The sequence below is a fragment of the Protomyctophum bolini genome (assembly GCF_963924005.1).
Source record: "Protomyctophum bolini genome assembly, chromosome: 22".
NCBI lineage: Eukaryota > Metazoa > Chordata > Actinopteri > Myctophiformes > Myctophidae > Protomyctophum > Protomyctophum bolini.
This window is the reverse complement of record NC_137883.1, coordinates 27,494,203-27,513,737: the sequence shown is the minus strand read 5'-3', so window position 1 is coordinate 27,513,737 and position 19,535 is coordinate 27,494,203. Positions and strand designations below refer to the sequence as shown.

Here is a 19,535-nt window from a genome sequence, read left to right as displayed (position 1 = left end):
AGTCTCTGACTCTGAGCCTCTGACTCCTTGTGCTTTTTTGTCTGCTGAAAGTTGAAACGGCATCAATAATGTGTTCAGAACATAGTAAAACCTTTTCCCAGCCCTTGTGGTGGTGGAGACACTTCACACTTTGTCTTGTGAGATGGTGGCAGAGTTGATTCTAAGGCCAGCATCAACCCTGGCTCAGTGCTAAAATGACTTGCACATTTTATCTTGTTTTAAAACTGTGCTGAACTTCCATGCTCTCTCACCATACTCCTGCTTCACTGCCTGCCATCTGAAGATTAAAGCATTAAGATATAAAAACATACAAAGAAAAATAGTGCTATACTGAAATAACAATAAAAGCCATCATAAGGCACACAAAATAAAAAAAGATCCCTGGTGATCCTACACTGATCTATTGTCCCAGATATGTCGAGTGCTGGCTGCCATGGCCTGACTGCTCTCTAGCCGCTTCAGTTGTAGAGCCAAGGGCAGCAGCAGATCATTCAGGTGCTGACTGGAGAAGGTGAAGGCATTGTGGGCCATGAGTTCCACGGGCGGGGTGTTGAGGGGCGAGTCCGTAGGAGAGGGAGGAGAGGAGGAGGTACAGGACCAGGTGGGGGAGGCGGGGGAGAACGGGGAAGAAGGAACACCAAGCATGTGGTTACTTTGTGACAGAGCTATGCCGCTCAGAGGAGAGAGGGGTTCTCCTGGATTCTGGCTGAGGTCAGTGGTGTTGAACTTGCTGGGGAGGCTGTGTTGGAAGCGGCAGCGGGTGCCATAGATACAGAAACCGAAGGCGGTGAAGGTGCGGCACAAGGCTCCGCGAAGCTTCCTCTCCTTGGTGGGTACGTCAGGCGTAGCTGGAGACTTCTCACCGCCTTCAGGTGCCTCGAGGCTACAGCCAACCCCAAAGTCACGGGAGGGGACGTTTCTAGGACGGCGGCGGAAGGCAGGCCGCTGCTCTGTGGGGCTGTGGACGAACAGGCAGCGGGTGCCATAGGCACAGGTGCCCACTGTGTGGTAGCTGTGACACAGCTCCGTCTTGTACTTGGGGTGGCAGAAGGGCACATGGAGCTCATGCAGGCCATGGGCAAACTGGCAGCGCTCAGCATACGTACAGAGGCCTGTTGAAGCATACGAGGTGCACAGCTCAGTTTTGTAGCGGGTGGAGCAGACCCAAGGGATGAGCGCCGGTCTGGAAGGCTCTAGCAGAGGCAGCAGGCCGTCGCTGAGACAAAGACCGAGTCCAGCATCTTCATCCGAGGTCTCACAGGACAGCAGTTTGGCTACCATCTCCTCTTGATAGGGTGCCAGGAACATATCATCACTGCTGGTCTGAGAAAGTCAGGAAACTTAGCTTAGTAAACATTTGACAATTAAGCCTAAAGTCAGTTTAATTCAGTGGTTCTCCATGGGGACTAGAGTTTTTTCCAAATGGACTATTTGTCTTAATGTTTTGATAGTGCCAATCTGTATTGCCTTTGAAATTAAAAGAACCACCGACTAAAGTAAATGTCAACTGTATTGACGTCCAGTCTACTAGCAATAAATAAAAAAATACTGCAAAGAGATAACCTAACCAAACGAATCTGTAGGCTATTGCCTTTGTCCTTGAAATTAAAACGTCAAGATCGAACCACCGACTAAATTAAATGTCAACTGTCTTGACGTCCAGTCTACTAGCAATAAATAAAAATACTGCAAAGAGATAACCTAACCAAACGATTTCAGTGCAGTGGGGCACACATTTCTTCCAAGCAATAGGCTATAGCTAAAATACATGCATTTTACTTTTAGGTAGCCTAAATTGGTTGACAAAATAGTTAGCGTTGTTCATGTGTCATGGACGGTGTGATTTTATAAGCCAGTTTAAATTAGTTTAGGCACATAGGTAATATAAAATATGTATTTAAAAAACCGTTAATGTCTGTCTTACCTCAAGCATGACTGGAAAATGTAATGTAATAGCCGCAGAGAATATGCTGTACTGCCGATCACACCACGATCCAGGGCCCTAAACAAAGCTCGTTAAAATGCTGGAATCACGAATCAGGAACTCTGTAAAACGAAATAAACGTGTATTAGGCTGGCATGGTCCCAAACACACTGCTGAAATTAAAAAGTCTGTCAGACAGAAGCAGATACTAGTGAACTGTGAGTTGACGTTACCTGCCGCCTTGCATTTAAAAGCCAGGAAATCAGCTGTGGAGTAGACGGATATTCCAATAAGCCAATCACGTCCAAGTAAAGGCGACCAATTCAGTTAAGATTTCAGTGTCTGTAGGCGGTGTCTTCATTAAAACGTAATTCGTTTTTAATCGTTTTAATTAGCTACAGACCCAATACACATCCTGCCCTGGATGGATGGCGATGTGTTAAAGAGACCTGGGCCAGTAGGCTACATGAAGCAAAGTTTCACACCTCAGCCAGAAAGAAAACATCACACTAAAACAATTAAATTAAATGCTGTCTGTTAAAAGGAATAAACCCACTGCATGGGAATTAACATTGATTGATTGAAATATTTATTAACAGTTTGCAGAATTACAGTACATTTCAAGCACAAGCAAGTTATGAGCTACTTTCTGTCAAGAAATTCTGTGCAGGTGATTCTTTTTCTAAGTGCTGGAGTTTGGAAGCACTCGTCGTAAGTCACTGAACGGCCCTGCGTAGTGCGTACCACCTGTTTCGAATCTGCACATAATGCAGAAGGCAGCAGCACGACCCGTTAAGCACTAAGAAAAATAGCTTACATGTTTTCACAGAGCAAGCTATCCAGCAACTAGCTCATTGTGGCAACACATCAAAGAGCATGTAAGAAAAAATATATCACACTGACATTTCATAACCACTGATTTTTAACCTTCTGATACAAAATACAACATACTGTAATACTGTGCAAGACATAAAAAAGTGATACAATTATATAATAATCATATTTTACAAGACACAAGACCCTTCAATGTAGCTGAAGTGCATTCAATTAAGCGTTCATAATTGGCATGAGCTTATCTCAGGTAAGCCTGAGTTATACTTTGTCGTACAACAGTATTACGCAGAACAACACATCATGTTAAACATTACTCATTATGTTGGCATTAATATGCAGTCATAGTGGATTCCCCACTAAAAGGGAAAAATATTAACAATGTTATAAAAAGAAAGGGATATCTGTCTTTCACACAAATGAAAAAATATATCTGCTCTAGACAAAACTAATTTAGACGATTCAAACAAACCGAATACTTACACCATACAAAATAACCACAAATAAAAAATAATCAAATGAAGCATCTGATGAAATCATACTGTAAATCTGCTCCAGATGCACTAACCAAAAGAAGACGTATCCCAAATATTATTGTACAACAAAATAGAGAAAAAACACTTCTACATTAAAAAAATCCAATGTCAACTTCTGTTTGCAGTGTACAGTGATGGTTGCTTTGAGACTAATTCATAATATAAATGATAAGCAACACTTGGTTAATACACTGCGCGCACCGGCACGCACACGACTATTTACTGGAGCCACCCAACAGTACTGCATATAATACTGTATATTATGTACGGTACAATACTGTATATAATCTAAGTGACAACATTGACATCTTTGTTTTTCTATTGGAAAGTTCACTAGACTTGGTTGAATTTGTTGATTTAGTTTTGTGAATCCACAAGAATTTCTGCTTTCCACATTGTACATATCTCCCAAAAAGAGAGAATATGTATTTTCCCTCTACAGGGCCTTGTCTTATCAAACCCGCTCCCATTAGACCCCAGTGTTAGAAATCCATCTGATGAGCCCCTTCGTAAACATGAATCCATCATGATCAAACGTCAATTGGGTTTTAAGGCCAGGCAGCGTTTGGCGGGGAATAAGTGTGTTTTGTTTTAGTGCAGGGTCTGCCGAACTGTGGATTCAGGCCCAGGGTTTGGTCATAGAAGAAAACAATGAGCCTCCTCTGCATTCAGAATGCAGAGTTGTCATGTTGCTGTAAACGGTAGTGCTGTGGGAGAAGGCTTTGGTCCATTGAGAAAAAGAATCACACGATCTTAAGAGCGATTCTCTCGATGCACAAGTGAGGATCTGTGACAAGAAAGAGAGAGAATGAATATCGTCTGTCAGCTGGAAACCTCCATGTGCAAGACTGTTACTTTTCAAGATTCAAATACAAAAATAGATCTACAAGGTTGTAGATCAAGCTTGTAGATACTAGATATAGTATTTTCGCTGTGACAGTTTGGCTCATGACAACATCGCTGGTCATTTAGGAATTCGGAAAACGTATGTGGCAGTATGCTCAAGTAGAATAATAAGTTACGGAAAAACTATTCCGACTATACAGGCCAGACTTGGGATGTTTCCATAACAAAACTATTGTGTTTATAGATGTGTTTGTGCATACATTAGAACAATGTTGCAGAGAGATACAGTACATTCATGCCTTAGCAAGGTTATATAGTTGCTTCAGGGCAGAAACATTTTCAGATGTAATTTTGTATATATTTCTAGTTTTCACTACACGTGATAGATTGATCATTCTGGACGTACATGGCCTGCTAGTGTATGCAATTTGTTCATGGGTACAAACCTCAGAGATCTACGGCTGTCTTTCTCCATGTGATTCTCGGGTCCTTCACTCTCATATGAAGCCAGATGCAGCTCTGCAAGGAGGAGGGTAAGTAGGAAAGACTGAGCATCATTTGGTTCACAAGCATGAATGCATTTTGCACCAGAAGATTTTCACAAACCGCTCCCATATTGTTTTCACTGGCTAGCCTTTGTGCAATTTTCGAAATGGAGTGATAAACTATAGTTTGCCAACTCGAGGCGTGCTTATCACAGATTGAGTACTGACCATCCTCATTGAAGATGGGCGAGGTGACCAGATGTTGGAGGATCCGACGGTCTCTCTCGAAGGGACATATCACTTGACGCCATACCAGGAACTCGCTCACCTGCTTAGCCAGGTCCCACAGTTTCTGGTAAATAACAAAAAAACAAAAACATATACATTTCCAAGTTCAACTTGCACTAGACCAGTCGCAGAACTGAGCAGCAAGGGCTACAGTACACTGTAGACCTCGCTGTAGACTCTACAGGGTCTCTGGGTAACTTGACCACTTCATGTTTCCCAGGGGTCTATAATAGACTCCCCCTCCTTTTAAGCTCTAGACACCAAAAATAGCTGATCTACTAGCTCACAAGTCACAACACATCGCAAAGCGTTTGACATTAAATAGGAATAATGATCAGTGCACAGTGCTTTATCCATTTTTTTCCTCCAAAGCAATCAACTGGAATAGAAGCAACAGCTTGTCTGCACCACACAGTGACAGCCATTCTCCACTCTGCCACTAGAGGTCACTAAGGGCAAAGGCCTCGAGAACTGCTTGAGAACATGGCTTCATGTTGTTTCTTTCAGCTGCTTAGTTTGCATGTAATCAGAGAGAGAGAGAGAGAGAGAGAGAGAGAGAGTGTTTGTGTGTGTGTGTGTGTGTGTGTATTGAGCAACATTTAAAGCTGCATTCTGGGACTTATTTGAATGAACAGAGTTCTTGTACATCTACAGTGGTTGGAGCTGGTCTACCTACTCTTTTACTGAGACATTTAGACCAGTGGTCCTTGTCTCATTAATGATAGTTTGTGGCTCAAATGCCAAATACATAATGGGCCTTGAACTGAAAAGGGTTGAAAACCACTGATTTAGACCCTATTGAGTTATACATACTGTTTGACAAGTAGCCTACAGCCTGAAACTCATAGCCCCAAGTGGGAATTCTCTCTTGCTTGAATGAGCGGTAGATGTTTGGGTTCCTTGAACCCTGTGCGTTACATTGCATTTTCCCTTTCTCTGTCAGAAGTGGAACATAAAATGGATTATAGTTTAATATCAATAATTGACACTACAACATCCCATGAAACACGGACAGCACAGAGCATGTTGGTCTGATATGCGTGTACGAAGCCGTAGATCTACTTGACGTGGTTACACTCAGAGTACTGACCTGGAAGTTGATGTGTCCGTTGGCCAGCCTGCTGGCACAGCCCTCGTTGAGGAAGTAGATGTCCTTTATGAGCAGACTGAAGAACGGAATCACGATCTACAGGACAGATTGACAGCAAGTTAGAAGCGGGATATAATTGGCTTATTTTGGGCATGTCATTATAGTGAGAAAAGAAAGAAAGATTGCAACATGTCACGATGAAACATGTTGTGTTACTACTGTATGCGTGACTATTTTTATGTATTTGATGTATTACCATGTTTTTGAGTGGTGCAACCACTCCAAGGAACAGCAATGTCCGTGTCCGCCTATCTATTTGACGTTAACCCATGCGCCTATGTGACTGTGAGCACCAGTAGCTATGACTATTAGTACCAGTAGGGGCGCTGTTGTGCCAGAAACAGAGAGAGAGTGCTGCACTGTTGCCTGCTAATGAGAGGGGGGGGGGGGGGGGCGTGAGTTGCACCACTCAGTTCACACGGGTGTGGTTTATTTTGTTCTTGCTTACTGTAAATCGCTCTGGATTAAGGGTGTCTGCTAAATGCTCAAAACTGTTGTGCACCAGGGAAGCAAGAGCCAGAGGCTATGGCTATTTCGGGGTCCTTGGCATGGAAAGGTTTGAGAACCAATGGCATACTCCACCACACAAGGGCATAGCTCTGCCAGAAAGAACATTGGTAGCTTGTAGATCTGTTCGATTTGGCAAGCGACACCGTCATACTACCAGGTATAAACAAGAATGACACACGTATCATTAACTGCCAGGTGAAACAAGCGCTCTCCGTTGTGCATGTGTCCCCCGTTTTTCTTTTTTCTACTATCTTTTTTATTATTATTATGTTTTGAATGTGCATGTTACTCTGTCAAACATCCCGGCCGTTGTTTGCATTCATTTCAACTTTTTGTTGGTTCAATCACTGCGTTTTGTTCTGTAGCTCCATTTAGCTCTTAACATTAGCTCTCTCTCACCCTTTCCTGACTGCTATGTGCCGTCTCAGACCTCTGGGTGGCGCCACGGAGCGATGTGCGGTAGTTACTGAAGTTACTGGATGGGTCCATCTGGTGCTGGAGAATGAGAACAGATGAAAGAGTCTCATCACATGATGCCACACTATTAAAACATACATACAAATGCACAAAGGAATAGAGACGTGAATGTGAGAAGAGCACTGAAATAATCTAATTAAATGATAAGTTGACAGAAAAACAAGGAATGATGACAGTCATAATGTGTCAGGTGAAACAGGCGCCGTCTCCGTTGTCCCCCTTGTTGTCTCCACCAGGCCGAAGGCCTGGGGAGAGAGTATGCTTTGCAGATTTGCACTCCGTCTGTGTGTGTGTGTGTGCGTCTGTCCGTCTGTTACCAGCTAATCTCCGGCACCGTTAACCCGGTTGATGCCAGATTTTGCACACACACTCCCTGGATGCCAATGATGAATCTCTGCCCCATTTTCCAGAACGGCCTGTTATAGCGCCACCAGGAGGCCGAATTTTGAAAAACATTTTTTTTAATATTACTCATCCAGATTCTGTCCAAAAATCCCACAAATCGTTACACACTATCTCTATAGTCATGTGTTCAAGGCGGATCTGTCCGATATTTCATATTCCATCCTAATTGGTCAACATTGGCTTTCAAAGTTTGCAGGATTGGCTCGTTAGCCACATAAAGAACTCTACTGAACAACTGTATCTTATTTGCCTAACAACGTGGAAAAGGGTCATGTGATAGGGACGTGACGAATCAGCTAAGGCCATGACTCGTGAGTCAGGATGTGAAATTGGGTGTCTGCATCAGTTATACTTTATTTTCACAACGAAACATGGTCAGCAGTATTTTGGAATGTCTAAATGTTAGGATTAAAAAGAGAGTAGTTTGGCGTATTTCTCACCTCTAGAATTGCAAATTTGTCAGTATTGACCTTACTCCAAGTCTTCTTCAGGCGAGCCACGGGACTCATATTCATCCCAGCTGATAGAGGGAGAGAAAAGCAAGAGTGACCGAAAGCGAATTAATGTTACAAATAATGAGTTTGAGTAGGTATACTAGAGCAGTGATTTTCAACTAGTGGTCAGGGAACCACCAGTGGTCCTTGAGGGGGTTCCGGGTGGTGCCCAGCTAAATGATGAACAGTTGGTATTAGTTACAAAATGGACTCTAATAGATCTTTAACTCTTGAGAGCATAAAATGGAGTTAAATTATTGTTAAACATCTGCATTACTTAATTTACTTAAAGTCTACACAATTAAGAGAATAATTGTTATTTTGATCAACGTTAGCCTGTTATCTCTCCTATGTTACCACATCAATACAGCATGGAATTGTGGACAAAATAACATAAATAACGATATAAAATATTCAAGGTTTAGGGTCTGAGAAGCTAAATGTTCAAATGGTTGTATGTGGCTCAAAGGCTGAAAATAATAATGGCCTTGATATTAAAAAAGGTTGAAAACCACTGTACTAGACTGGAGTACATAGAAACACAATAGACTACACCTACATAACTACTGCATATTGTGTGCATTAGTCATACTGTATACATCATTTCTATTCATGGATGATGGCATATTACAATACTTACTGATGATGGCCATGAGGGAGTTAAAGTTGCCAATGTTGAAACATTCTTGGGCGACATCGATAAAGAACTCGATGGCCCGAGCTCTGTGTTTCTTCTTCACTGGCTGTAAATGAGAAGAACAGAACAGGAAGACGATGAGGTTCAAGTTGAACGAGATGAAAAAGCAAGGAGATAAACTAGTGGTGCAACAGTTAATCAAGGATGGATTTACTTGCTTTTATTGTTAAAACATCATGTCTTTGTCAACAATTTATCAACACTTTCTTGCAATATTTACCAGCTTTATTTGCATTTGTGACACACAGATAAAGGCAGATAAAGCATCTCTCACCATACAAATCTCAGTAGCCACAAGATAACTGAGTCGGTTGAACCAGTTGATGTAAGCCTCCAGGTTACTGGTTTTACGTTTCCTGAAGAAACCCTGAAAGAGAAAGAAAGAGATTTCTGTAAACTAATTGACAAATTAAGATGAATAAATCAAATAAATAAACCTACAACACACAAATATACAGACACTGTTCCAGGTTGTTGTTTTTTTATCTGCATTTATGTCCTCTGTTGTGTACAAAGCACTTTGTACAAGTGAGTTGACTTGCTGTGCGTTCAAATAAATCCTTGTTAGCGCATTGAAACCTGGGAAAGCATCGGTTTCATTTTAGATTTCCGAGTTGGTCGTTCAAAAATAGCTCACAGCGTGTCACAGCTGCGAACATAATATTGAAAGAGAACTACTGGTTTAGATGGCATTTGTGGAATCGGCCTCAGGTTTTAATGGGTTAAAGGCTTACACAACACTGCCAGCCCACTCGCCACTGCAGCCCCCCACCCCCCTGGCTGACTCACTCAAACAAAACCACTTTTCTGCACTCAACAGATCTTATTATGATACTTATGTAACACAAGGTGAGACCCGACTGAAGATTAACACACAAAAAATAAGGCACGTACAGTCTAGAGATGGCCATGAAAATTCGACTAATGGAGCACAGAAGGTAATCACAATGGTGTCTACCGATGACACATCGATGCCAGTTACGACTGGAAAAGCATCTAATTTTCATTTTAGATTTCAGCGTTGGCTATTCAAAAACAGCACACACGTATAAGCTCACAGCCCACACTTTGTCGCACTGTGAGCTTGTACATCTTATATTTTATTTATTGTAATCTTGAAAGTCTGAAAAATGCAGTCCAAACAATCAAGTAAAAACCCTTTACTGTACCTTGTGGTTTTCCAAAGGATCCTTCATGGAGAAGGTCTGAATGAACTCCTCAGGGCCGATGAAACTCAGCCTGTCCTGCATGGACCAAAGACATTTGAACCAGTGTTAATTTTAATTTTTTAAGCATTTAAAAAAAAAAAATCATAGTCCAGTCATAGTTTTAGTCTAGTTTAACTAGGTCAGAATCCTTCTTACCAGTTCGATGTGCGTGAGCTGCTGGGCGAGGACGAAGGGCTCGTCGCACACGCTCAGCATGTCGCTGCGCTGACCCGACGACTGCTTGCTCTTCAGAGAGGCCGGTCTCTCCATGGCCACGGCGCTGAGTGCCGCCACCGCCTCCTCGTACTGGCCCAGAGCCGACAGACGCTTGATCAACCTCTGGGTCATCTGCTGCATGGCCCGCCACGAGTACTGGACCAATTCAACACACACATTATTTTGGGGGTCCTATGAATAGTTTTGAGCACCACTGACATAGTAACATAGGTTTTTCATAAAACGGATTTAGAAGACATTTTGTAGAATCATACACTAACCTCATCTGCTCGGGCCACGTGGTGAGTCATGTCCTTGAGGCAGCGCATCATCCTCTCGTCTCTGAAGTCGTAGGGGAAGGTCTCCGTCCATTCCGTCAACAGCTGCACCAGCTTGGGGGCGACGTCTCGGACACGAATCTGACAGCGTCGACGGAACTCACATTAGTGTTTTACGTGAGGACATCTTGATACAGAGCAGAGCACGCTTCCTCCGAGCATCTCTTTAGCGGTGGGCGCATGAATTAGTCACATTAGCTGTTAAATTATCGGTTTCATGAATCATGAATTCCAGTGATTATGTCATGCATTATTGGATTACTGAATATCTTGCCTCTACTTCTCTCTGTGTATTTATCTCATTTAAACCATTATTTTAAATCGTTGAAAAATAGCAGATCTACAAGCTCATAGAACGGCCGGGCTACGAGCTTGTAGCTTGTATAGATATTCTTTCACAACAAACGTTTTAACTCAAATATTTGCTTCTGGGGGGGGGGGGGTCCCTGGAACAACATATTTTCAGATGGGGGTCAGGCCAGATACAACACAGGTCTTTCAGAAAATTGTCATGATTTACAAGACGTTTTTTGTAGAATCTGGTCTCAGACAGGTCTTAATAGGCTATACCTACTTTGTCCAACAGGGGGTCTCCGGAGCGCTGCTGCTCCACACACAGATGACACACCCGGGTCATGAGCTCATAGGGGTGCAGGAAGAGACGAGAGCTCAGTAAGAAGGTGAACACATACGACCTCTGGTGGACAGGAAGCACAACACACAGGGACCAGGTCAGGAAACGTGCGAAAGATTTTACAACTTGTGACAATGTAAAATACACAAATGGAAAAATCTGTCTCCCTCTCACACCCATTCACTAATAACAGCAATATAGAGATCACTTAAGAAGGAAGGAAAAAAAACTAAAAGGGAAATTAGGCACTGTACCGCTAAAATATTTGTACATTTATCATAGCAATATAATTGAAGTTCCTTTTGAGCCCTCCATTAGAACGGCGAGTTAGGATACATGTAGGTGATTGGGTGAATATGAAACATACATTGAGTGAACATGTATGTGATTGGGTGAATATGAAACATACATTGAGTGAACATGTATGTGATTGGGTGAATATGAAACATACATTGAGTGAAAGTGAATGGGTGAATTATTCGAGCTCAATTACGAAAACTGGGTATGCGTATGTTGGAATAATTGCAGGCCACAGTGGGATCCGATTCTGTCTGTCTGGATACGTAATTCTGACAGAGCATTAGTCCGGCATTGTTACTCCCATCAGTGAAGATCTCAAATATTGTAAATGGCTAACGTTGATTCCGTGACAAAAGTAAAGTCTTTGCATAACATAAGCTCTACCTTCCCAGTAAAATACAATCCCCTGTGTTAATTCAACCAGACAGCTCGATTGACATATTGATTAACTGATATCACGATTAATGGTTCCTCACGTCAGGGTAGTAGTCGACCGTCGGAACCAAGTGCTGGATCAGCGCCTCGAGCGACCCAGACACCAAGCTGTTGTCATGGTAGCACATCTCGCCGTAGCTGGCGGTGATGCCGTTGGCGTAAAGGTGTTCTTTGGCGAGGGCGGCGTTGCTGCGCCGGGTTTCAGTGCTGGCGCTGCTGCAGCTGCTGCTGTTGTTACGGTAGAGGTGGTCACTGCTGCCGCTGCCGTGTGCGTTACGGTAGGAGCGTCCGCTGCTACAGGAACTGGCGGCACGACGGGGGCTGCCGTGGCGGGTCTGTTGGGGTATGGCGGCGTAGGGGTTCTCCGTGACGTTGTTGTTGTTGTACACGCAGTCCTTAGACATGGTCACGAGTCCGACGCTGCCATTCCGGCAGGGGCTGTGAGGCTGTGGGATGTCGTACGGGTTCTCTGTGGCGGGAGCGGGGCGGTAGGCGTTGTCGTAGAGGTTTTCCCGGCTGGGACTGGTGGCAGCTGCGCTGCAGTACGGACTGTGAGGCTGAGCGTTGTTGTTGTTGTGGCTGCTGTAGGGGCCGCAGGGGCCAAACTTGCCGGCGTAGGGAGTGGTAGGAGGCATGGTGACCTGGAGACCAATGAAAAGACACGTGTCATTAAAGCACTTTCAACGGAGTGGTAGGAGGCATGGTGACCTGGAGACCAATGAAGAGACACGTGTCATTAAAGCACTTTCAACCTGCCGTCGCTATTATGTCATCATAGGCAACGATTTAAAAACAAAAAGTCTAAAAAGAAAAGTGAAAAATAATAGACGTTTTTCAGTGCGAAACTAGCTCATAACGTGTTGCATCTTGCGAGCCAGCAGACATTTGTGTTCCAGTGTGGAGACATGGCAGTGTACTGTAATGCCACAGTACATTCCACCCCGTCTCCTGCCCACTTTTGTTAAAAGATAAGTAATAATAAAATAAATCAACACACGGTTCGGAATCAGAATCAGCTATATTGACACATCACAGGTTTACAGAAGTAAAGATTATGATGTGAAATGTTTAATGTCATCCAGGCTTTAATAAAATATTTAAAAAAGTTTCCATTTGTTACAAAAATGTTGAAATTAATCGTTTTGCAATATTATTTAACAACCTTACAGTGATACTGATGTCTAACCATATACTTATTATCGTCATATTCTTGCAATATCTCATCTCAGAACAAACTAGACTAGACTTTGTAACCACAAAAAAAAAGTCATGGTCAGCATGGTTTTGCTTTTGTTTTTCCAATCCCTGGAAAGCTTAGAATTGGGACATAATGAGTTACTACATCCCACAGTACTGAAATGTTGTAATTTCTAGGTGGAACTGTGGGTGTAAGGCCTGATGAGAAGCTTGGGGATGAATAAATGGCAGTTTGAATTTGATTGTTTGTTTAAAACCAAGGAATTTATGCTCCTTTTGTTAGTAAACTTCGAAAATAATCTGGCAAGAAAAGATTTAGGAAAAAAGGTATTTATGCATCAGGGTTTAGTTCAAATGGAGCACCAAAGACAAACATTGTTGCATGATGTGCCTTGTAGATTTCTCTACTTTCAAGAGGTTTGAAAACATGGGAGCATATAACGTTCAGATGAAAGTGGGGATAAATATCCCTATAAACGTTGCATCATGGTTTTGTTTTTTCTTTCTCCAAAGATCCAAACTGTGTGCGTGTGCATCCTTCAATCCGTTGTTCCTGTTGTTTGGGAACCCAAAACAAGGCCGTCCCACTCAGACAGGTCTGCACATTATCCCAGAAAAAAAGACTAAACTCAATCGGTTTGGCTCCAGTGCTGAAGAAGACATCCAAGAACTCCAACTTTTAATCTATTCAACTTCAGCCAGATTGAGACCAAAATCCCATAATGTGGTTTTAAATGGTAGATGGGCCTGTTAGAACAGAAGCATATGGGGGGATGTCTTTAACAATAGAGGTATTATCCAGCTTGTCACGGTATTAACGACCACACAAAGACCCCAGGAAGAGACCAGACCAGATCACAAACTCACTCACTCAGCTTCACTGTCATGATATCCATGTGTCCGAATTGACATCACTGAGTACGACTGCGGACATTCTAAAAACATACCATACATAAAAAAAAAAATATATATATAGTCTGACAAAAAAACATGTATCCAACATTAATTTATGAAGAAAATAAACATCAGTGAGTTACAGTATCATAGCATGTTATTATGCCATGCCATCTTGAAGTCACTGACAGTGAATGTACTCTGGGGTTTACAGCAGAATTAAAGGACTCTCTCTTACTGACCTGCTGGTGATCTTGTGGTTTGGTTTGAATAGAGTGAGTCCTATGTCTATACAGAGAGATGAAGGGACTTTTCAGAACATAAACCCTAAGCTTTCCTGCAATTACATTTATATTTACCCAGAGAAATGCTTTCACACAATAAGTTTAGTATTTTTAATTTAAAGCTTAATGTCTAATGCTCTACACTAGTGTGCTGTCACACACACACAATACTGTATATGCCAGTCCTACTTTTGACTGATTCATAGTTCATACTTAGCTGTGCATGTCACAGCACGATGTGTTGTGAGCTTGTAGATCAGCTTTGTATAATTCAAGCCTTTGTTTGATGTTATATCTGCATTCTTTACAAAGCCGTTGCAGCATATGCCAAAGTGTATATTAACCACCTGGATTTGAAACCTGATCTCCTACAAGGTTAGCAAAATATCTACTAGGCTTGTTCTGGGCTACAGTCAGGGCTACTCTGCTACAAACTACGGTAAATTCCTGGTACTAGCGTCCATTGTTAAGAAGCATGGCCAACGTTAAGAACATGTGCCAGTTCTGGAGAGGCGCATATCTGAGGACTTCACACTCAACCTTTGGTCCTCAGAAAAATACACCTGCCGGCTGCCACGTACAAAGTTGGATGAGATCATCATGGTCATCCCTATATGACCTATGAGTTTCCTCATCTCAGTCTTTGTTTGTGACACAATACTTAATATATAAGTTATTATTTTTTACTTATTTCTGGTGTATTTGTTATTAAAACTGTTATGAGTCAGACAACCATAGAGCAAGTGAATTAGGGCTGAAAATAAATCCCACTGTCCTGATATAGCGCATTGTCCGTTCTGATGGCATTATGTATGCCATTACAGATGAATGTGCACCAGAGTGCATTAATAGAAATCCAATGAAGAAGTTGGATTTAGGCCAACTAAAATACAGAAACAGGAAGGTGAAGTGCTCCTCCTTTCGCAACAGAAACCTACCTAATATCACTTCACAGTTCACCACCACTGAATCTGAATCCTGTAACCATGAATCTGTGGGCATAATCACAGTGGATAATAAAAGAGTATAGCCGCACACTCGTAGCTGGCCATGCAAATTGTATTGTGGACACAGAGACAGAACAATAATTGCCATGGTCATTTTTCTGTCTCTGTGTCCACAATTAAATTTGTACTAGCAGCTACAACTGGTGTGCTGTGCACCTTGATAACCATAAATAATCACAGTGTGGTCAGCTTAGGTCCTATGCTCCCTCAGCATGAGAGCCAGCCTTTCATGGTATGCATTAGCAAAGCATTAGTATTATGACACAGAGCTCAAGGAGTGGCCTTGAGGTGTGCCTGAGCGAGACATAAGCCAAGCGAGTGCCTGCGCCAAGCCGGTGGCACCACCGTCACCGAGTTGCATACCCATTATATATGGTGATCTTTATAATCTGAACAACCGTCAACATGGTATATGAAAGAGTACACTGCGTTAACACGCGGCTGCCGACTTAGGTTCCTGCCCAAGCGACGGAATGACACCTTATGTTATGGGCGATAAGGGATTAAAGGAAACATAGAGCTGAGGGAACAACATAGGGTTGAGGGAAGAGAGTAAGAGACACACTCCCCATGATCTGACCAGTCTGCGAGATATATGCAAAGATAAGAACAGACAGATATACAGAGAGAGATTTGTGGAATGTATAGAATAGATGTCCACGTTTTTCCCCACCAACATACTGGGGCTCCTTGTGTGTGTGCTTTGCTTCGTTCAGGCCATGTTGCCATGTCTGCTTATTATAAGCAACCTTTGACTTGTTTTTTCTGTAAAGTCATTTGCAAATAAATTATTGGTAGTTGCTAGTTGATGTTTTTTTTGGGCTTGATTCTACAGTGTACAGTAGTTGCTTATTTGGGCTTGCTTCCTAATGTGGTTTAAACCATTGGTTTCCACATTTGACGTCAAGGAACCCCACATGTAATTGTCCACAGACAGATTTTGTGCCTTTTTTATTAAAATGTTTAAAGAATATTCAAAATATTTCAATTTATTCTCAATCCCTATAATCCCTGTACAGGTAAAAGTTGCATGAACAACACTGTCGTTACAGCATAAACTCCTGCAATACAGACAAATACATCTATCACACACTAATAACTGAGTGAACAATATCCAGTTAAAATGCAATAGACTCTTGGAAAAGAGCTAGAGGCCACTCAAGAATCTTATGATACATAAACAGGTTTGGAAAGGATTTGAAAAGCCATCGGATGAAGTCCTCGTGAGGCTCGTATTCATGTACAACAAAGTGATTATGACAGCTAGATTTCCACTGACTGTGCACTGATTGTAGTCTTCCATAACTGATAACAAAAAACTAATAGTTGTATTAAAGTAAAACACTACCACAAGGTTGTATAACCTCACCCAGGCCACTGCCTTTGCCTGCCATGCAGAACAGCCCATATCACACACACAACTACCACACACACACACACACACACACACACACACACACACACACACACACACACACACACACACACACACACACACACACACACAGTAGATAACGAACAATTAAAGTCACTTTTATGGTCTGTTCAACTTTGTACCACAAACTTCACCCTGAACTGAAACTGAACTGCTGAACAAGAACAATCTGTCTCACTCTTATGCTGACATGTACAAAGAGAATCCTAAGTGTTACTTAAAAAAAATACAAATAAACAGTGTTTATACTGGTCTTACACCAACATTTATACGTTTGCAACTCAAGGCATTATTTTGCTTTGTACATGCTTCTTTGTACCATTATTGAGTCAAGTGTGACACCTGAAATTGACATTGACAGGGTAAATTGACTAAACTCAACACTCACTAGTTACTTGCGCAAGCAGAGCGCGCAAGTAATCGTTTCGCTTGGTTCCAAAAAGTGAAGACAAGTTTTCTTCAACGGTAAATATGTGCCTCGTTTGCTGGGACTAGTTACAACATTACGTCATCCTTGAGAGAGTACATGGTGTGTATATGACGTAATGTTGTAACTTGTAACTTGTAACATTACGTCATATACACACCATGTACTCTCTCAAGGATGACGTAATGTTGTAACTAGTCCCAGCAAACCAGGCACAGATTTACCGTTGAAGAAAACTTGTCTTCACTTTTTGGAACCAAGTAACCACAGTATACTGCTAATCAAATTACAACTACATACTCTGTATGTAGTTACTTGCGCAAGCAGAGCGCGCAAGTAATAATTTCGCTTGGTCTCTTTGAAGTGAAGCCAAGTTTTCTTCAACCGTAAGTCTGTGCCTGGTTTGCTGGGACTAGTTACAAGTTACAACATTACGTCATATACACACCATGTACTCTGGTCCCAGTTCTCAACGATGACGTAATGTTGTAACTGGTCCCAGCAAACCAAGCACAAACCTACGGTTGAAAAAAACTTGGCTTCACTTTTTGGAACCAAGTAACCACAGTATACTGCTAATCAAATTACAACTACATACTCTGTATGTAGTTGTAATGTGATTTGTAATTTGTAAATCTGTGCCTGGTCTGCTGGGATCAGACTACACAGATGACCATATCTCTTACGTCATCACTGAGAGCTAGTCATACATATACACACCGTGTACTCTGGTCCCAGCTCTCAAAGATGACGTAATGTGGTATCTGCTGGGACCAGATTATACAGATGACAATTGACAATTTACAATAAGTAATAAAATAATTATACTGTATAATATATTTTAATTCAGTTTATATACCTTTTTTTTTCATCACATATCAATGATTCATTTTTCTGTAAAAAAGTAGTTAGGTAGCAAATAGTTACACGTAATGATTATACATTTCAAACGTTCCTTCACAGAGATACTGAGATTTGATACTTTCCAGCGGTCGAAAGTACTTGCGCGCTCTGCTTGCGCACTAGTAGGCCATTTATGGCCTACTAGTGTGCACCAAGCAAGTATGCACTCGGCAGAGTGCAGTTCTAGTTGGTATTATTTTACCGTGTAAGAAAGAGGAAGCACATTATTGCACAGTGCACACCCATCTCTATCAGTGACCCAGTGTGCTGGTACAATATTAACCCAGAGACATGAGATACAACACTAAAGACATGCTCTCTCTCACACATAAAGAATAGTGTGCTGCCTGTAACAGAGCTGTGTTTATACATTGCAACTTGGAGAAAACTATCTTACAAACCATAAGAATTGTGAATTTGCTGTCAGGAAATAGTTTATACATCCACATGATACACATGATACTAGGGATAGGAAGGGTTAGTTTGGGAAAAACGTTTGAAAGAAATTACAACAGTACCCTGTTTCCATGTTTTGCATTCACTTTGTATAAAATCTCTCGTGTGTGTGTGTGTGTGTGTGTGTGTGTGTGTTGTATTCACAACAACATACTGTCACACAGGTGCTACTCTGTCCATCCATCCCCATTTCTCTCTTTTACGCACTCAATTCTACAATTTCACTGTATGTTCTGTAACACACACACACACACACACACACACACACACACACAGAGTAGCACCTGTGTGACAGTATGTTGTTGTGAATACAAAATACACACACACACACACACACACACACACACACAGTGAGTGAGTGAGTGTCTGACTCATGGCAGTAAAAGCAGTTTACCACCAAACCCACTCAGGGCAGGCCGTCACATGAACACCAGTCTAATTATAAACACATGCTGCATGTAAACAATAACAAGACACAAAGATGGAATCATGCGAGTGCACTGCATTCAGTTCATTCAGTTAAAGTGGATAATTAACCTCAGTCCTAGTCAGACAGTTTAGGAGTTGGGATGATTTGAAATTAACTGCGCCGCGCGTATTTTTTTTTACAAATGCAAAGATAAACAACCAATATATAGAAATTAAACATTTTAAGAAACATTTGCAACTATGAGAGTGAACTATAAGTGTATTACCAAATGGACCCGTCGCGGATCCATTTGGTTAAATTATGTAATGTTCACTCACTCTCATGCAACTTATCTCCAGAGTTAAATTAACACTGAAAAAAAAAAGCAACCGTGGAAGCCATTTCATGATAGAAAAACTTACCTCCGGCGATATTATAAATGCAACCTGTCCCGAGTTGTTTGGAATGCGCCGTTCAGGAGTCGAGATGCCCAGCCAGTCGTGATGTAATAATAATTATCCTGTGATCGTGGAGGAAGTGGAACATAGAGACATGCAGGAGCAGGAGCGCAGCCACCAGCCAGGCAGGCAGCGTGAAAACAATGCATCTGATCCGAGACAGTCGTTTGAACTAATGACTTCCAGAGAGCCGGGAAAAGCGGCCAATCCGCTGCCGGGGGGCGTGTCCGCCTTGGCTTCCGTTGACCAATCACGGAAGAGATGGTGGAAAATCGAAATCTTTCACTGCTC

At 42.0% G+C, this 19,535-nt stretch overlaps 2 protein-coding genes across 2 annotated transcripts; both read right to left on the bottom strand.

The window, feature by feature from the left end:
- Window positions 1–390: 390 nt before the first annotated feature.
- LOC308309743 (uncharacterized protein) lies at window positions 391–1,281 on the bottom strand (the record flags this gene model as incomplete). The annotated part of the gene is made up of 1 exon (XM_080755660.1): window positions 391–1,281. One exon carries the CDS (start codon window positions 1,279–1,281, stop codon window positions 391–393), a length of 891 nt encoding a protein of 296 aa, XP_080611786.1.
- Window positions 1,282–2,569: 1,288 nt separating this feature from the next.
- On the bottom strand, window positions 2,570–19,369 carry LOC308310253 (ras-GEF domain-containing family member 1B-B-like). The gene is made up of 14 exons (XM_080756513.1): window positions 19,209–19,369; window positions 11,816–12,415; window positions 10,980–11,102; window positions 10,349–10,486; window positions 10,008–10,223; window positions 9,813–9,887; window positions 8,918–9,010; window positions 8,587–8,689; window positions 7,893–7,972; window positions 6,970–7,065; window positions 6,001–6,096; window positions 4,851–4,974; window positions 4,584–4,656; window positions 2,570–4,078 (listed from the first exon to the last, which is right to left on the bottom strand). Exons 2-14 carry the CDS (start codon window positions 12,407–12,409, stop codon window positions 4,045–4,047), a joined length of 1,845 nt encoding a protein of 614 aa, XP_080612639.1. The 5' UTR covers window positions 12,410–12,415; window positions 19,209–19,369; the 3' UTR covers window positions 2,570–4,044.
- Between the last annotated feature and the right edge of the window lie 166 nt (window positions 19,370–19,535).